At 35.0% G+C, this 16384-nt stretch overlaps 3 protein-coding genes and 1 long non-coding RNA gene across 6 annotated transcripts; 1 reads left to right on the top strand and 3 right to left on the bottom strand.

Moving 5' to 3' along the window:
* Positions 1-872: 872 nt before the first annotated feature.
* On the bottom strand, positions 873-5706 carry LOC140825365 (proteasome subunit alpha type-3). The gene is made up of 9 exons (XM_073187104.1): positions 5449-5706; positions 5265-5348; positions 4351-4424; positions 3324-3410; positions 3157-3241; positions 2911-2957; positions 2492-2557; positions 1869-1959; positions 873-1073 (listed from the first exon to the last, which is right to left on the bottom strand). The coding sequence occupies exons 1-9, from the start codon at positions 5590-5592 to the stop codon at positions 1002-1004; spliced, it is 750 nt and encodes a 249-aa protein (XP_073043205.1). The 5' UTR covers positions 5593-5706; the 3' UTR covers positions 873-1001.
* Positions 5707-7270: 1564 nt separating this feature from the next.
* On the bottom strand, positions 7271-10064 carry LOC140825363 (magnesium-protoporphyrin IX monomethyl ester [oxidative] cyclase, chloroplastic). Its single transcript, XM_073187103.1, has 5 exons — positions 9542-10064; positions 8554-8618; positions 8149-8476; positions 7960-8058; positions 7271-7644 (listed from the first exon to the last, which is right to left on the bottom strand). Exons 1-5 carry the CDS (start codon positions 10007-10009, stop codon positions 7381-7383), a joined length of 1224 nt encoding a protein of 407 aa, XP_073043204.1. The 5' UTR covers positions 10010-10064; the 3' UTR covers positions 7271-7380.
* A 145-nt stretch (positions 10065-10209) lies between these two features.
* On the top strand, positions 10210-10786 carry LOC140825364 (uncharacterized). The gene is made up of 2 exons (XR_012116661.1): positions 10210-10475; positions 10541-10786. It is a non-coding gene; the product is annotated as an uncharacterized lncRNA (long non-coding RNA).
* Positions 10496-15015, bottom strand: LOC140825362 (histone-lysine N-methyltransferase, H3 lysine-9 specific SUVH1-like). 3 transcript variants are annotated; one of them, XR_012116660.1, is made up of 4 exons: positions 14878-15015; positions 12113-14395; positions 11586-11989; positions 10496-10767 (listed from the first exon to the last, which is right to left on the bottom strand). XR_012116660.1 is itself a non-coding variant. In XM_073187102.1 (3 exons), the coding sequence occupies exon 2, from the start codon at positions 14166-14168 to the stop codon at positions 12126-12128; it is 2043 nt and encodes a 680-aa protein (XP_073043203.1). In that variant the 5' UTR covers positions 14169-14395; positions 14878-15015; the 3' UTR covers positions 10496-10767; positions 12113-12125. The 3 variants fall into 3 exon arrangements, 1 of the variants encoding a protein (XP_073043203.1); XR_012116659.1 differs by having other exon boundaries at positions 11893-11989; XM_073187102.1 differs by lacking the exon at positions 11586-11989.
* Between the last annotated feature and the right edge of the window lie 1369 nt (positions 15016-16384).

Raw genomic sequence — 16384 nt, 5'->3', positions numbered from 1 at the left:
TGTACATATACACATTGTGTGTCAAGAGATGGTGGTGGTGTTTGGAGATTACAAATTGATGGATTTCAAAGGGTCTAAACTGAAATTTATTTTAAAAAAATGCTGTGGGATCAATTTATAATGTTTTTTTTTTTTTTTTTTGCAATTTAATTGGAAAGCCATACGTCAAATTGATTGAATAAACTTGTTAAATAACGTAGGGGGAGAGCAACTCGTTAGCAGATGAGACAGATGGCATTTAAAGCTGTGAGAATGTGACACTTCTATGCTTTATTGCAATCAACGACTGAATTCAATGTCTAGTTTGATTTGAATTTTTCACTATTGAGTTTCAATTATTGGATTTGATCGACTTTAAAGGATATTGATATTGTATTGAATGTACTCAAAACTTTATTTGATTATTGTTCGAGATTTTCATGAATCAAATATCAAATTAGTTATCATACAATTATTTAAAAATTTATGTCGATGGGCTCCATTTTATAAATAAAATATTATTATTTTGTATATAAAATAGACTACACACAAAACACATTAGGACAGATAATATTTTGAAAACATATTTTCAAAAGCACCAAAAACATCACGAAATGCACCCAGACAGCCTCCGATAATTGCCCCGTCATGAGTTGTTAAAGATAGAAATTGAATAATAAATATGAAAATAAAATGAACTATGATTTTTTTTGTTCTAATTAAACGATGAAAGATTTATCTATACTCACTCCGCGGGATCCACGAAATAAGACGTACTTTCTACGGTTATATACTTCTTTTTTCGACTGCAACTCATTTCATACACTAAACAATGTATCATGCATCCTACTTAATCGAATTCTCATCACAAGAAATTGGTAGAAACAAACTGAAATTTGAAAAATGGGGCCTCGAGTATAAATTGATCTCTGAAATGCAAGAACAATGTTCAAAGGTTCTAAATTCAAGTTTATGAAGATTTTTCATGGCACAGTACAAGAAACATCTATTTTATGAGACACCTAATCAGCATCCATTTCCTCAAGTGCGGCTTTGGCTGCTGTCTTGGCTTCTTCTAACAGGTTGTCTGGAACCTGATTAATCAAAATGACGAAGGATTAATCAAAATGATGAAGGAATATTAACCAATTCAAATATAAATGAAGAAAGTACAAAGCCCAGACGTATAAACATCAAGGAACTGATACTTCAAGTCAGGGTGGGGGGGTGAGACATGCCGAGGAAAAACAGCACAATGAAATGAGAGACTGAATGTGCATTCTAAATACTATCTACAATGTGGTCATCCGAGGACAGGTAGGGGTGTCAATCCAGGGATCTAGGACAGGGGAGAGAGTCACGAGGGAGATCACAATTCAATGGATTTTAGTGGGCGTAATATGCAGTGTTACAAAAATTACAGGTAAAAATGTCAAAACAAATTCATCTAAAGAGCAGCCGATTGCCCCCTTGCCACTCCACTAGATTTTGCCAATCAAGAGTCTTCGCTTAGGGCCAGTCCAGCCATAAACTCCCTCTAATGCATGATTCTAACAGTAGGCACACATACTTTCAGGGAAAAAAAAGCAACATGCACACAAAACACGAAACATTTTCGATTCAATTTTGGATCCTAAAACAGAGTTTCTCAACAAATTTTGACTGATCCTCCCATCAACTAACCAAATCCATACGTGGAGCCTTAAAGCTTAACAGCATTTTTGCTGAGCAACTAGCTACTTTTCGTCTAAAGTTCCTAATTTGGATTTCATTCACTTCACTAACACCGATAAAATACCTAAAAATTAGACAGCGTTTTAACATTATGGCCAGAAGTGCCTTAAGCAACAAATGAGTTTTCATTAGATCTCAATACGTTCAATGTTTACCTTTTGATGCAGGCGGTTTGATTCGTCACATACCCAGCTCATTTCCAATTCAAATGCTTTGTCCTTTGCTTCATCGTGTACTCCATAAATACTGCTTATGAAAAAGGTAGCACATCAAAATATGAAAGACCGGACATTATAATTGATAGAGATAAATATGAAGAAAATCGAAAAACAATATTATTTTGCACATGCTATCAGTCTGAAACTAAGACGTGACACTTTACAGCTCAGAATAAAAAACAAAATAAGTGGATGTAAATTTCTTGGTAGTACCGTGAAGATGCTTGAACTGCTAAATAAAAACCATGAAGTCCTTGTCAAAATTGAGACATCCCCATGAAACGAGCCTTAACAGAAACTAAAATGCATATGTATCACACAAGAATGAAACTAAGATGATACAATTAGTACAAAACCACATTACATAACCCAAAAAAATTGTAAAAACATTTTAAATTGGCGATCATAGACACAAAAACCAAATGTGTATCCATTTGATAGGTATTCAGGAACAATTTAGACCACAAAACCAATCTAACAAGGTTAATAGCCAACAGAAAATGACACGCAAAATAAATAAATAATGTAAATCCATGCATAATTTAGAAGATAAAACTCACATCTTGGCCACCTCAATAATGCCTTGCCGACATGTCATTTCTGAAAGCTTTAATTTTTCAATCTCCCTGTCAACACAACATAATACCTCAGAAGTTTCACACTTTCACATTATCAAAGTTTACTGTATACAAATATATGTTAAATAAAATAAAGATGCCTTGGCAAAAGAATAAGTGTCTTTCATGAAAGAAAGATTATAGGTTATTTTGGTTGTGAATTATAAAAGAAATACATCGACCAAGGAGGCTTCAACCCTAGAATCCAAACAAAGCCAATGTCATTTACCACATAAAGAAACTCATTACTTACAGATGATCAATATAATAACCAAACAAAATACCGGAAAAAAAATAATGAAATTGCCCATTCTATTTTTCCAGGATTAATAAAGTGGGTGGATCTAAGATGCAACACTCACGTTTTTGCAGCCTGCCTGCCCTTTCCAATCGCAGCACCAAAGTATCTCTACATCAAAAAGAATATGCACATGATAGAGAGACACATAAGAACCAAAATAATACAAATTTAATACGAAGATACATGGTATTCATTAATATTAATAGACAAAAGAACATGGAAACTATAACATAGGCATAAGTTTATAAGACTGGATCGTTGAATGATGATATAACCATAATTTCCAATTAATGCAAAAACGACTAACATAGGAAACTCCAGAAGGTTCAACCAAGTACAACTGCGGTCCATCTCTATCATAACCTCCCAAAATTACTCCACATCCAAAGGGCCTGCCAAGTTCAATGAGTGCGTTCACGTGCAGAAAACAGATTACTGGAAGAGACGCATATGAAAAGAGATGCAAAAGAAAACCTGAGCCACCAATAGAGCGTGCACAGATGCACATAACTAGCAACACGTTCTGCGAGTTCTTTCACAGGAATTTGATCACCATACACACTGAAAATAAAAAGCATATAATAACATAAAAAAGATGCCCAATGAATTCAATGTCAACAACAGACATTTAGGCTGAGCAAAAATTAGTCATGAACTGCAGGGTGATAAATCATCGGAAAATCCAAAAATTTCTGAAATTCACCAGGCAACAATAGCAACAAACTGCTGGAGCACTGCAAATTTTATTTGATGATTGCCTATATAAGGTTCATCTCAGCCTTCAGCAAGCTGCTGCTCTTGGTGACATGTCAAGTGTAATTTTACATTCTTATTTAGATCAAAATAACCAGTACAGGCTCCAATAGCCGAAAGGAAAACTGTTGTGGCTGATTTATATTGTTTAAGCTCCTTCGTTTAAGTGAAGTTTGTAATTTGTTACCCTTCAACAAGATTTAACTAGTAAATATTATTTTCATACATTTAATTTTCAAAGCCAAACATGGACCCAAGGTTTCATTTGCTCCCCATCCAGAACGCTCAACTCCAGACTAATGTTTCAGATTATCCAATATCTATGGAGTCCCACCCCAACAATTTAAAAATCCAATTCTTCTGACGCCATACATCAAATTTCTAATCTCATCTGCATTCTTCTGTATCAAAACCAAAGGCAACCGACCCCACACTATGGATTATAAAAGTCCACTAATAAAGCACGACCGAGATATATCCACATAACAGGTGTCCATAAGCATCTTCAATCGGAAAGCTTAATGATCAGTTCTAGTCTCCCCAACTCGACAAGAAACATGGCCATGCATATCTTGGACACTGTAGGAACGCTCACAGAGCAGGAGTAAAGAAGGGGGAAGTATGGAGTGGGATTAGTTGTGCAATGACATGCAGACATATAAGTTAATGCCGTCACAACTCCCTGTCATATTGACTGCAACTGTGCGAGAACAACAAAGATAATCAGACAAGACATGTAAAAGCAAACCTCTCGTAATTAGCTGCTTCAGATTTTGCCCGTGTCACAATTTGCCTGCCATCTGCAGCCAGTCCAGCAACAGCCTGCAAATGGAAGAGCATTAGCAAAGACACAATAAGAACTTAAACCATAAAATTGTTTCCATGAATCTGCTAAACTTAAATATGCTATATATATGTTTGCATATATGAAATATGAATATGTGAGTTATAGTACAAATTCAAGAGCTAGAATATAAAGCATGGCTACTTTCTGAGTCATGAAAATTGTCTCGATACCATAGGTCAAAAGCCTCAATCCACCTATTAGCGGAGTTTTACGACTTCAGCGAGCTTGTGACCAATTTTTTTCCAAAAGCAGTAATTAGCAATACCACATAGCGGTGTCAATCCTTCTCATTGTTTGTTCTAGCAAATTAAACTAAGGTTGCTTCACCAAGTCTTCTTGTTCAAGGACTCAAAGGAAGTCATCGATCCCAAACTAAGTTCAAATTCTCTTTCACTTCAACCTTGTCAGGATAAAACGTAAAAGAAGGTTTCCAATTTTGGAAGCTACATGTTAAAAACTGGAAGATACTTAGAGAAACGAGCACTTTTTATCAAACTTTCAAGAAGAAGAAGTGCTAGCTTTTAATTCGGTTATTATAAAAGAAAATTAGATTCTAAGTGCATCAGTCCTAGACAATCTTATTTCCTGTCGACAATTCTTTTAACGGGTGCCAAAATCTAGACTGACTGGAAATGCACCAGTCGACTTCTTCAGTGCTAATACCAACTCTTATGTACCCGATAACTCTACGCTTAATAATGCACAATCAAAGTAGCCCAAATTACCAAATGTAGGATTGAATCCGAAATGCCCCAAAACAATTAAAAAAACGCACAAGCATTTCCTAAGAAAGTAAAGAGTAATTGGACGGATACCATGCCAGAGTGGCGGTGAACTGCATGGATCCTTCGATTAGACCCTGGCAACATCATCTTCGAAGCAATCAGCTTCTCCACTCCCTGTCATAATATAATTTTTGTCAACAAAATCAGTAAAAATCCGAATAAAAGCTCCAAACACCACAGAAAATAATCAAGCTTGAAACTTGCTTGCACATACCATAACCACGCCGTCTTTGCATCTGATGGCAACGACAGTGCCGCTGTTGTCAACGGCTTTGGCTGCGTACTCGATCTGGAAAACGCGGCCGTCGGGCGAGAACGTAGTCACCGAAAGATCGTATCCTGTGCCTATGCTGCTCATATTGCCTTCTTTCCTTTTTCTACCGTCGATTTATGCTCTCTCTGTTTGGTTTGCCTTTAGGGGTTTTTGGTTTCTTGTAGAGAGTTTGCTTTGGTGACAAGACAGACTACCGAGCAGGGATTACAATGGGTCGGGTACAATTGCACGGACTGAGATCCGTTTTATTTGGATTGGGTTTGTGTCTGCTAAATGGGTCTTACTGGTTTTTCTGACGGAAAATTGGCTTTCAGTCTCCGATCGTCGATTTTTTTTTGTGTTCAATTCTTGGGTACTTTTTTAGTACCATATTTCCACATGAAATATACCATATTTTGTATGAAATAGTACCACAATTTTGTGGATAGAGAGTCAACCCAAAGAAATGTTTTGATTAAATATTTTTCACCAACTTCCTCTTTTTCTGACCGGATTAATTTGGGCCAGTTTAACAAATATGTCAAGTTACATTATTTAATAAAAATATATTTAGATCTATTCCATTTATGCCGATATCCATCATTCAAATGAAATAACATTAGACAAAAATTTGTTTGAGATCTCATGGGTCGTATTTTGTGAGACGGATATCTTAATTGGTCATCCATGAAAAAATATTACTTTTTTATGCTAAGAGAATTACTTTTTATTGTGAATATGGATACGACTGTCTCACGAATAAAGATTCGTAAGACCGTCTTACAAGAGACATATTCATAATATTATTATCATTTCATTCACATTCATAGTTAATTTCAAATTTGATTTCATTCATACCTTATTATTTCATTCAAATATATCAATCATGACCTTGGAGTTTCTAACCCGTTTAGTTTTGTTATAAGAAAAAAATAAATTCGAATTTTTATATAGTTTTGTCACGTACTAATTAAAAATAATATATTAGAAATTATTATAAATATAATTGGCTAATGTAAATAAGACTTGGTTTGGGTTTAATTTAAAATGGGTCGAGATCCTATAATTTTTTCAAATTAAAAAACAGGTCGGATCACAACTTGTTATTGTTAGGAAATTCGGACTTTTCTCTCCGTTCCTCTTAATTCAGAATTTTACTGTCTTTAATTAATTTAATTGTTGATTGTGGTTATGTTTGCTACGAAAACACATTTAAAAACTGGGACTTCAATTTTCTGCAGTATTATTTAATTAAGTATTTTTAGTGCACAATTTTCTGCAGCATTATTTAATCAAGTATTTTTAGTGCAATGATGATCATTGAATCTATCCCGAGAGTAATGTTAATCAAACATTAATTGATATAAAGAATAACAAAATCTATGTATTCTAATTATATAAGTTTTTTTTATTGTTCTAAATATGTAATTCAGTTTCTAAATTTAGTAATTTTTTTCCTTTTGTTTTCAATCATTATATTATTGTTAAGGAACTCTTGGAAAAATTGTAACTTATATTTTATTATTTTTTTAATTGTTTTTGAACAAGTGTGAAAAAACAAAACAACGAAGACCCTGATTTTATTTTTTATTTTTTTTAATTTAAAGGAAACACCATGTCACCTCTCAAAAGTAAGTAAATCCAACGTAAAACACAATTTTCAAAATCAATTTTAAATTTTAATTTCAACCGTTCTAAATATATATTGACAAGCCAATTTGAAATCGAGTACACTTGGTACAAGTAAATCATTCTGAAATTTTAACGGGGCTGCCAAGGAATGTTGAATTTCGCACAACATTGTCTCGGTTTCATAAAATTGTTTGTACAATGAAAATGAAATAATCCCTCAACAAACTGCAACTGAAATTCGGACTCCCTTGGAAAAACATGCTAGTAAACAAGCTGCGGTTCAAATTCTGCTAAGTCCACTGAACCAGATTCAACAGGTTTCATCAGGTAAGCAGCGAGCAACTCGGAAGCCAGAGCAGCAACAAGGGGAATCCTCTTCAAGTTTTTCACTAATGGAATATCATCACCCTCGCCTATTGCCAGTATTCGCTCGTTGATCTCCACCATCCGGTCCAACTTCCTCTTGAATTCTGGATTCTCAACGTCCAACACGGCCGGGAAAATCCTCGCAGTCGTACGGTTTGTCTGCACAAAGAATCGGGGTTTGATTAGGAAAAAAGATTGCGAAAGAGCCATCGAAAGTGTAAGCATGCCGAGTCATCTGTCCACCCTTTTCGGCATGAAACCTGTTCTCACCATTTTACAATACCGAGACAGATACTGGCCAAGTAGGCTATAACACTAATTTAGACACGATTGAATCTTTCTACCCTTCAGGTCTATAATGCCAAGAATACAATAACAATAAGTAAGATGGAATTGAGTTTGTCTACCCTCTTGAATGTGGAAACCGAGGTTTAACAAGAAAATGAAAGCCACTTATTTAGACGGAACAGTCACCTCAATGATCACGTGCATATCAAATTCTTTTGTGTTGAGGCCAATGCCCTCATAGAAATCTGTTCTTTGACAGTCGTTGAGATACATTGTCACATAGACCTGCAATATCATTTGAAACGAGATTAAACATCTACACCGAAAGGCTTCAAGATACGACTAAAAGTAGACATATTGATAGAACTCTCATACCGAAAGACAGAAGAAACGTGACCACAGCTTCGCCTTCCAGTCATTGAGGAACTGAGGCTGTGCCTTCATCAGTGCAGAGAAGAAATCACCATGACGGTTCTCATCCTGGCACCAGTTCTCGAAGTACTTGAAAATGGGGTAGCACTGGTACTCGGGGTTTTCCTTGAGATGTCTATATATGGTAATGTATCTCCAATATCCAATCTTTTCAGACAAATAGGTAGCATAGAAAATGAACTTAGGCTTGAAAAAGGTGTATTTTCTGGCTTTAGTTAGGAATCCCAAGTCCAAAGCCAAATTGAAGTCAGACAGACCTTTGTTTAAAAACCTATTCAAGAAAAATCCGAAATTGTTGCATCAAACGAATTAGACTAGATAGCATTGAATCTAAAAGTTCTAACGCACCCTGCATGCCGGGCTTCATCCCTTGACATTAGAGAGAAAATCTCAGCTACAATTGGATTGGTTTTCTGCACAAGGAACCCAAACGAATTTTTCAGCGTTACTGATGCGTTTACGCATATAGGTACGTTAATGTACACGTTTCTGTGTGTATTTATGAATAAAGTATGGGTGTGTTTGGTTGGTGTGATAGGATAAGTGAATGATTAATAATTAGAGTGATTAAAAAATGAGATATATAGATTAATAGTACGAGGGTGTTTGGTATGATTTTAAAATGATGGATTAATTTTGTAAATTTTATTACAATAACCAAAATGCCTCAAATGCTAATTAGATATATATTCTTAAAATAATTGGATAGCTAATTAAATATTTGTAATTATAATTTACATTTATTAAAATTAATTTAAATATATTTATTAGAAATAAATATTTGAATATGTAATTACTTTAATAATTAAAATAGTAATAATATTTTGAATGTTAATAAATAAAGTTTAGTAATAATTATAATATTATTGTTTTTTTAAAATAATTATAAATATTTTTAAAATAATTTGATAGATAATTAAATATTTATAATTATAATTTATATTTATTAAAATTAATTTATGGTGTGAGTAGGGTTTTGAAATAAGAAAAAGAGAAAAAAGTCATTTGTATTTGTGGTGTGATGATTATTTATCTCATCTAATTTATTAGATTAATAATCAAACAATTAATCATAAAATTAGATTTTAAACCAAGTCAAAAAAATTATTAATATATATTAAAAGTTGAACCAAACATTAGATAAAAGTATGATTATTTATTTATCATTGGTTAATCACGCCAACCAAACACACTCTGTGTAAATAAACATGGATATATATTCACCCAGACACACAAACCAGAAAACCTCAGAAGCCCACAAACCAACCACCAAACAAAATTCAGAAAAAAAAATTGAGGGAAAAAAAGAAAAAGGAAGAAGTACAAAGCCTTGTACCTTGAGCCTCCTTCCAAGTTCCTTGTATAGAAGAAAACCAGAGAACTCAGCAGTGCAAGACCTCTCCAAAAACTCCACAAATATTTGCCTCAATGGTCCCTGAATCTTATCGGCAGCTTCCTTAAACTCCTTATTCCTCACGAAATGTGTCTGGTTAAAATCAGTCTTGAACTCCTGTAGCAAAGCCTCGAACTCATCCATATTTAGATTCTTGTTGATTTCAGTGTTGAAAAGCTGCTCCATTTCATCAAAATCTGTGGTGTAGAATCTTGGGGTCAGAAGGGACTCCTTTATCTCGGTTTGCTTCCCGCTTTTCTTCTTCATGGCCGCATTTGAAGGCGGGGATTTGGTCGAAGATGACATTTTTATGGTGACGAACCTTGTGTTCGGAAGTCTTGGGTTCCCAATTCTTGGCATCGTGGTGCTGAATTTTGTAATGGGTTTCACTAAGGCTATTTCTGCTGCCATTTTTTGAGAAATTTCTCTGAACAATGTAGGGAGATGAAGCTTGAAAGAGATGAGTTGCAGGAAATGTGGATTATATAATCCTGGATGGAATTTAATCTCATCCAATAAAATCTACGAGGGAAGTGGAAACATGACACGTGGTGTGATGTGATTGGCTTGCTCGATTACATTAAGGGAGTTTGAGTTTTGTGGTATTACGGGGTTTGAGTTGTGGTTTCACGCCAATTGGAAAAGAATTCTTGTGGACTGTATTTGTCCATCTCATAATTTCTTGCAAAACGGAAAAAAAAAAAACCCCAAGATTTCTCTTAAACCCCCACCCCAAGATTCCATATGGCATTCGAAAAGCACATTAAACGATTCCTAGATTTTTATCAATGAGTTTGCCCACCTCATTTTTAGTACTTACAATTATTATATCATATATATGAAAAAATATAAAGGTTAAGTTAGGGAAATGTGAAAAGTATAATGTAGGAATTTAAATAAAATAAATGAAATACTTAAACCGCAAGACTACGAATGGGATAGGCATCAGGAAGGGTTTAAAATTACATGGAAGCAATTCAGTCTAACCAAAGTTCCAAAGTCTATTTACCCTTGCGTTACAAACAACAAAATTACAGAAGAAACAACGAGTCCATGAGGGTATCACCGAGAAAACAATTCCGATTCATAACAAAAATCTGCTCCTTCTTATACTGTCACAGCTGTTTGAAATGAGACCTTTCCTACCATCCTACCACGACTTCGATGAGCTGCAAAAGCCAACGAATGGACATTGGTCACAATTGGTTTAAAACAAGACATGAAGCATGCATTTAAATTCATGTTGCAGCAGAAAAGAAAGGGTAAATGAATGCGTTGTATAACTAGACCAAAATCTGACGCATTATCAAGTAACTCAAGTCATATTGCAGATTTGGCACAGGGGGAGGGGGGGGGGGGGGGGGGTGGGGGGATGTTAGGCGAAAGGAAAGTTTCTTGGGCACGCTAACTTGCAGGTTGAAAAACTATAGCTCACAGAAAACTGCAGAGTTATAATGCCAAGTACCAAGAATATAGTCTGATAAAAGATCGAGACCACCGTTGATTATATTTATAAATTCCACTCCCAACAGAGCGTAGATGTCAATGCAGTTTGTTATCATAACAACCACAAAATTGCCAGATATTGTGAAAGCTCCTCTCGGAGATTCGAGAATTTATGATGTAAATTTGTAAATAGACGTATTTCTTCTCCGCTCATGGGAAAACAACATGGAAGTTAAAAACAGAGATTAAAGGTGCAATTATGAAAACAAAACCCTCCATATCCTTCACATAATAATGAGACAGTGAAATTATCATAACACGAACAGAGAGTCGTGGATGTCGAGAAGTTATGACACTCTAAGAAGATAGTATGGAAGTCCTGATTTTCCCAAAGCATAGCACGAGCTCCCTATTACCATGGAAAGATCATGGAGCAGATAAAGTGCTCAGGAACAGGTAGTCTAGAACATTTACAATCTCACACCACTTAGTATTCATTGATGCAAATGCCGTAAAAAGATCAAAAAAGTTTATAGATTACCAGAAAATGCCACACATTTGAATGTTTAGACAATCAAATAAGGCTGCTCCTAACAAAATAAACTATCATGAGAGAAAGGAAAACTGGAGAAAATAAGAAAGAACCCACTTGGGACGACTAAAAAAACGAAAAGCTTCTACATAATAAATCATGCACTCACCAATTCCCCAAAGTGTATACTTGCCACAGAATCAAGAATTTCAAATTTTAAGAATTTTTTTTTGGATATTTTTCAATCATAATCCACCGGACATTAGTTCAGATAATTTTTATAACTAATTTACTAAGAGGAGGTGAGATATGTTACATTTTGCTAATATGCCTGCAGCTCATTATTTAGTGAGAGAGAGCTCTCCAAGGCGTGCATTTCAAGATTCACAAAAGTTGATAATCACGTGTATACACTGCACGACCACAGAGATGAATCATAAGATTCCAGGAAATTAAAAATATACATGAGAATGACTTGATAAGAATAGCCAACATTTTTGGCTGATCTACTGAGGGAAAAATAGAAAACAACTAACCTTTAATGGGCCATCAGTAAAAAAAACCCTTACACTTCACAGATCCACATAAGCACATTTTCCTCTCCTGGTCCCCTTTCTCAGGCGTCACCATCCCATATTTGTATGTTAGCTCTTGCATTGGTGGAATATGTCGAATGGCAAAGAAGGCAATGTGTAGAAACGAATCATTGTTACTTTCTTGTAAAACCGGCTTCCAGAAAACATTTGGCGAACAGCTATGATTCATGAAACGTGCTACATTTCCACTGTTTTTTGCACTTATCACAAGGGGAAAAGGGGATGGCGTAGAGCTGATGGAATCATCACTGATGGCTTCAAAGGGCTCATAGTAGCTGGTAGCATCAAAAATGTGATTGCCATCAAAATCACTAGAACTAGGTGCCTGGATGACATCGCCTGCATACTCGCAAATAAAACATCCTGCACGGATTGGATCCCATGATCTAAGTCCCCAACCCCGGGTCTTTGTCTTAAAAACCTCAAGACGGGTTTTTAGACCAGCTTGAGAAATGCGATTCCTGCAGGTTGGAGGGCAAGTGCAGGATTGAGTGCATTCATGTATCAAGGATTTGTCAGAAAGGAGAACCCCAGATGAAGTGTACGGAAGAAAGCCTCCATTTTTCTGAATGCAAGGGCAATTGATGTCACCTGGTTGACATCCACCCTTGCAGTGACAGCCCATGGAAGGTTTGGAAGTGGAAAAAGGTCTCAAGTACCTGAGACTCGAAGTATAGGTGAAATGAGCAGGTCCCTTTTCACCATCAACATCGTTCACAAGAGTGACAGGTTGAGACTCTGCTCCGGAGGCTAGATCGGATATAATAACGCCAGCCCGGGCAACAGTTCCTTCCTTCCATTGCTGAATTGATTTCCACAAAGAATAAGCTTCTGGCTGACCAGGTACTCTGACCAACTTATACTTGAAAACATTACACCCCGACTGATTTTTCTCAGCCCATGACTCCTGAATTTTGTAAAGGCCGTCATAGATATACATCTTTCTGGTTGAACCAGCTGCATCCTTCACACCCCTTAAGACTCTCACATCATTAGCACGATGCAGACTCTTTTCTAGAGCAAGATTCCCTTTTTCAAGTTTCTGATCAAACATCTGCCCATCTCTCCTCTGCACTCCTCCATGACCACTATAAATTAGCACGTCGGGATCATCACCTTGATCGTCATATCCTCCAGATGAAACAATGCTTACAGCCACGGGTTCCTCGTCAACTGTAACTTTGACGCCCATGTAATCAATTCCAGCCATACTAGGAGCATGTAAACCTACAATACACAGCTCGATTCTAAATAAAAAGATATCACCAACTTCAACACCAGGCACATGCCCAATCCTCTTAGTATTGTTCGTGCGAACCCCATTACTCAGCAAAAGGTTTGAAGCTTTCAGGTCCGGACGTCTAGTAACTCCTACAAGCAAATCCTTCGATTCTTCAAGTTGTGTAAGCTTTCTTTGCAGCAAATCAAATACCAATAGTATGCTTTCAACAGTATCCCTGTCCCCATTAGATCTTCTAAATTCGTCAAATTCCTTAAGCTTAAATGAAGTCAAAAGGCTATCAACTAGAGAGCCAACACCAAAATCATCACCCTTCCATGCTCTTCTCTTCCTCGAATGACTCTTTCCTTTACCAGAATTAACATCTTCTGCCTTAGGAAACCCACTAAAGCCCCTCTTACCTGGAGCTGCATCCCCATTTGCTTTTGGTGTTGGGGTTCTAAATGAATTAAGTGGTATGGGAGCCTGTACGTTGCTACCAATCCCCAAATTACCCGGTTGGCTCGAGGCTCCAAATGTTGCCTGCTGAGAATTATTTGAAGCTAGAAAAGGGTAAAATGGTTGAACTCCGGAAGGGAAAGGACCCGAGGGTGGAACACACACAAATGGCGAAGGTTGGGGAGTAGTAACTGAAGACATGCCTGGTGGATTTGGGAAAACTGGGACAAGACATCTTAAGGGCTTTACACGCAAGATTTTAGACTTGTCAGCTGAACCAGAGTGAGGATTTGACTCGTATCCCAAATCTTGATCCATTTAACCACCAACAGGACACTCTTATCACGAGTTTTAATCAACACAAAACTTACAATTATATGGCGAACAAAAGTAACCTGAAACTACCTAAAAGTATTGGTCTTTTACAAGTACAATTGCAAAAATTAGTCCCGCCTGCATGAAGTAAAAACACAATCTAATTCCAACAAATCAATCACAGTAACTGATCCTAATCTTACGGTTGGTTAACAGCAAGAACCTGCTTCCTGCAACATACAAAAAGAAATCATCCACGGACTCAACATTTCCTCGGAAAAAAAAGAAGATAATCTAAGCCTAATTTCAGGGAAGCCCTAAAAAAATAAATCTTCAAAAAAGACTCAAAAATCAATCAAGGAAAATATTTCCGGAAATGAATCTCTAAGACCCCAATAACAGTTAACCACTAAAAGACCCGTGAACAAATTCAGAAGTAACTGAAGTTCAAACGCACAAGATACATGCAAAGCCACGAGGTGTAAGAACCAACACGCGAGACTGAATATGGACTGATCTTTCCGTTTGCTTTAAATTCTTTCTATACTACACAATACCTTAAGAAGCTACTGTTTTTAAAATTATGTAAAATAAATAAACTTTCAGATTGCAGCATTAAATAAGGGAAAAAAACAATTTCACCCATGAAAAAAAATCAAAGACCTCGAATTGCTAAAGGTAGGAGACAGAGATCTGGAAACAGGGAAGATACCTCTCGGAGCCTGAGTTTCAAAAACACACCATGTGGGTTCGGGATAGTGAGCTTTCTAAGGTGGAACAGATGCTTCGTTCGTGCTCACGGCATTCGATGTGCAACATTGTAGTCTGAATGTAATAAGGTTAATTCTATTTTGACCCCTCGAAATATCCCAATTTGTCAATTTATGGGATATAATTTTTTATATAGCACGATATTTATTTATTGTATAAATAAATAATAGTATTTACAAAATAAAATGAAATGGTGATCTAATTCTAATCTCAGTAGGAACAAATAATATCATCATTGGCTAATATGGATTGTGAAGGGCAAAATATAGAAATCTAAAATACGAGGGTTAGTGGGGTGTATTCAATTCAGAGTTTTGATGACTTTTAATGACTTTTTTAAATGTTAGACTTTTATGGATTTTATAAATTTCTATTGACTTTCATGGAATCTCACAGATTTATAAACAGATTTACGTGGATTTATGTAGACTTTTTTGCAAGATTTTTATAGACTTTTGTAGATTTTTTTTTTATATAATTTTATAAATTTTGTACTTAACTATAACATGTGATTTTTTATTAATTTCTTTGAACCAATAACTAATTGACATATATAACATATTCAATTTGAAATTATTTTTAATATTTATATTAATAAATAGATTTACTTATTTAAAAATTAAATCGTTTAATCCTTACATGTATATATATGTGGGTTTATATGCATGTTTGTAAATTTTTTAAAATACATCAATTGATTAACATGTAATCTTATTTTTAAATTGATAATATAAATGTAAAAATAATATTATTTATTATTGTGTGAATATAATTTTGTATAAAAATATCATAGCTTACATATTAATTAAAAATACGAAAATGAATTTAAAAAATCATTGTTGTTACGAAACTATTCAATTATTAAGAATTAAATAACATTTTTTCGATCATCTTTTATTATTATTGAATATTACATTAATTTGTATAAATCATAAATTAAAAATCACAAAAAAAATTCTATAATTCAAAATTTCCCCATGTTACTAAAATAAAAAATTATTAAATGAACAATCAGCCAAAAAATGAAAAATTTGAAAAAGAAAGATGAAAATATATATAGAGATACACTTCGAAAATTTGAGAGAGTAATAGAAATAGATGAGAGGAGAGAAGATATGAAGATATGTGATGTGAAGCGACAGAGAGAGAGTTAGAAGTTTTAAAAATCCATTCAAATCTTTGGGGTGAACCAAATACAATTTTTTACAATTTGTAGTTGTACATTAGGCTTTAATGTTTGTATGTCAATGAATTCCAAGGAGTTATTAAAATTCCATGGAAAATTTGAATACCTGTAGACTTTTATAGAGTTTATAAAAGTCAATGTTGAATACCAATTGACTTTTTAAAACTCCATGAAAGTCTATTTTGAATACAACAAGACTTCTATAGAGTATGCAAAAGTCTTGATTCAATACCTCTAGATTTTTAAAATCTACAAAAGTCAA

This window comes from Primulina eburnea, chromosome 3 (assembly GCF_022965805.1).
Source record: "Primulina eburnea isolate SZY01 chromosome 3, ASM2296580v1, whole genome shotgun sequence".
Taxonomy (NCBI): domain Eukaryota; kingdom Viridiplantae; phylum Streptophyta; class Magnoliopsida; order Lamiales; family Gesneriaceae; genus Primulina; species Primulina eburnea.
This window is presented reverse-complemented; position numbering and strand designations above follow the sequence as displayed.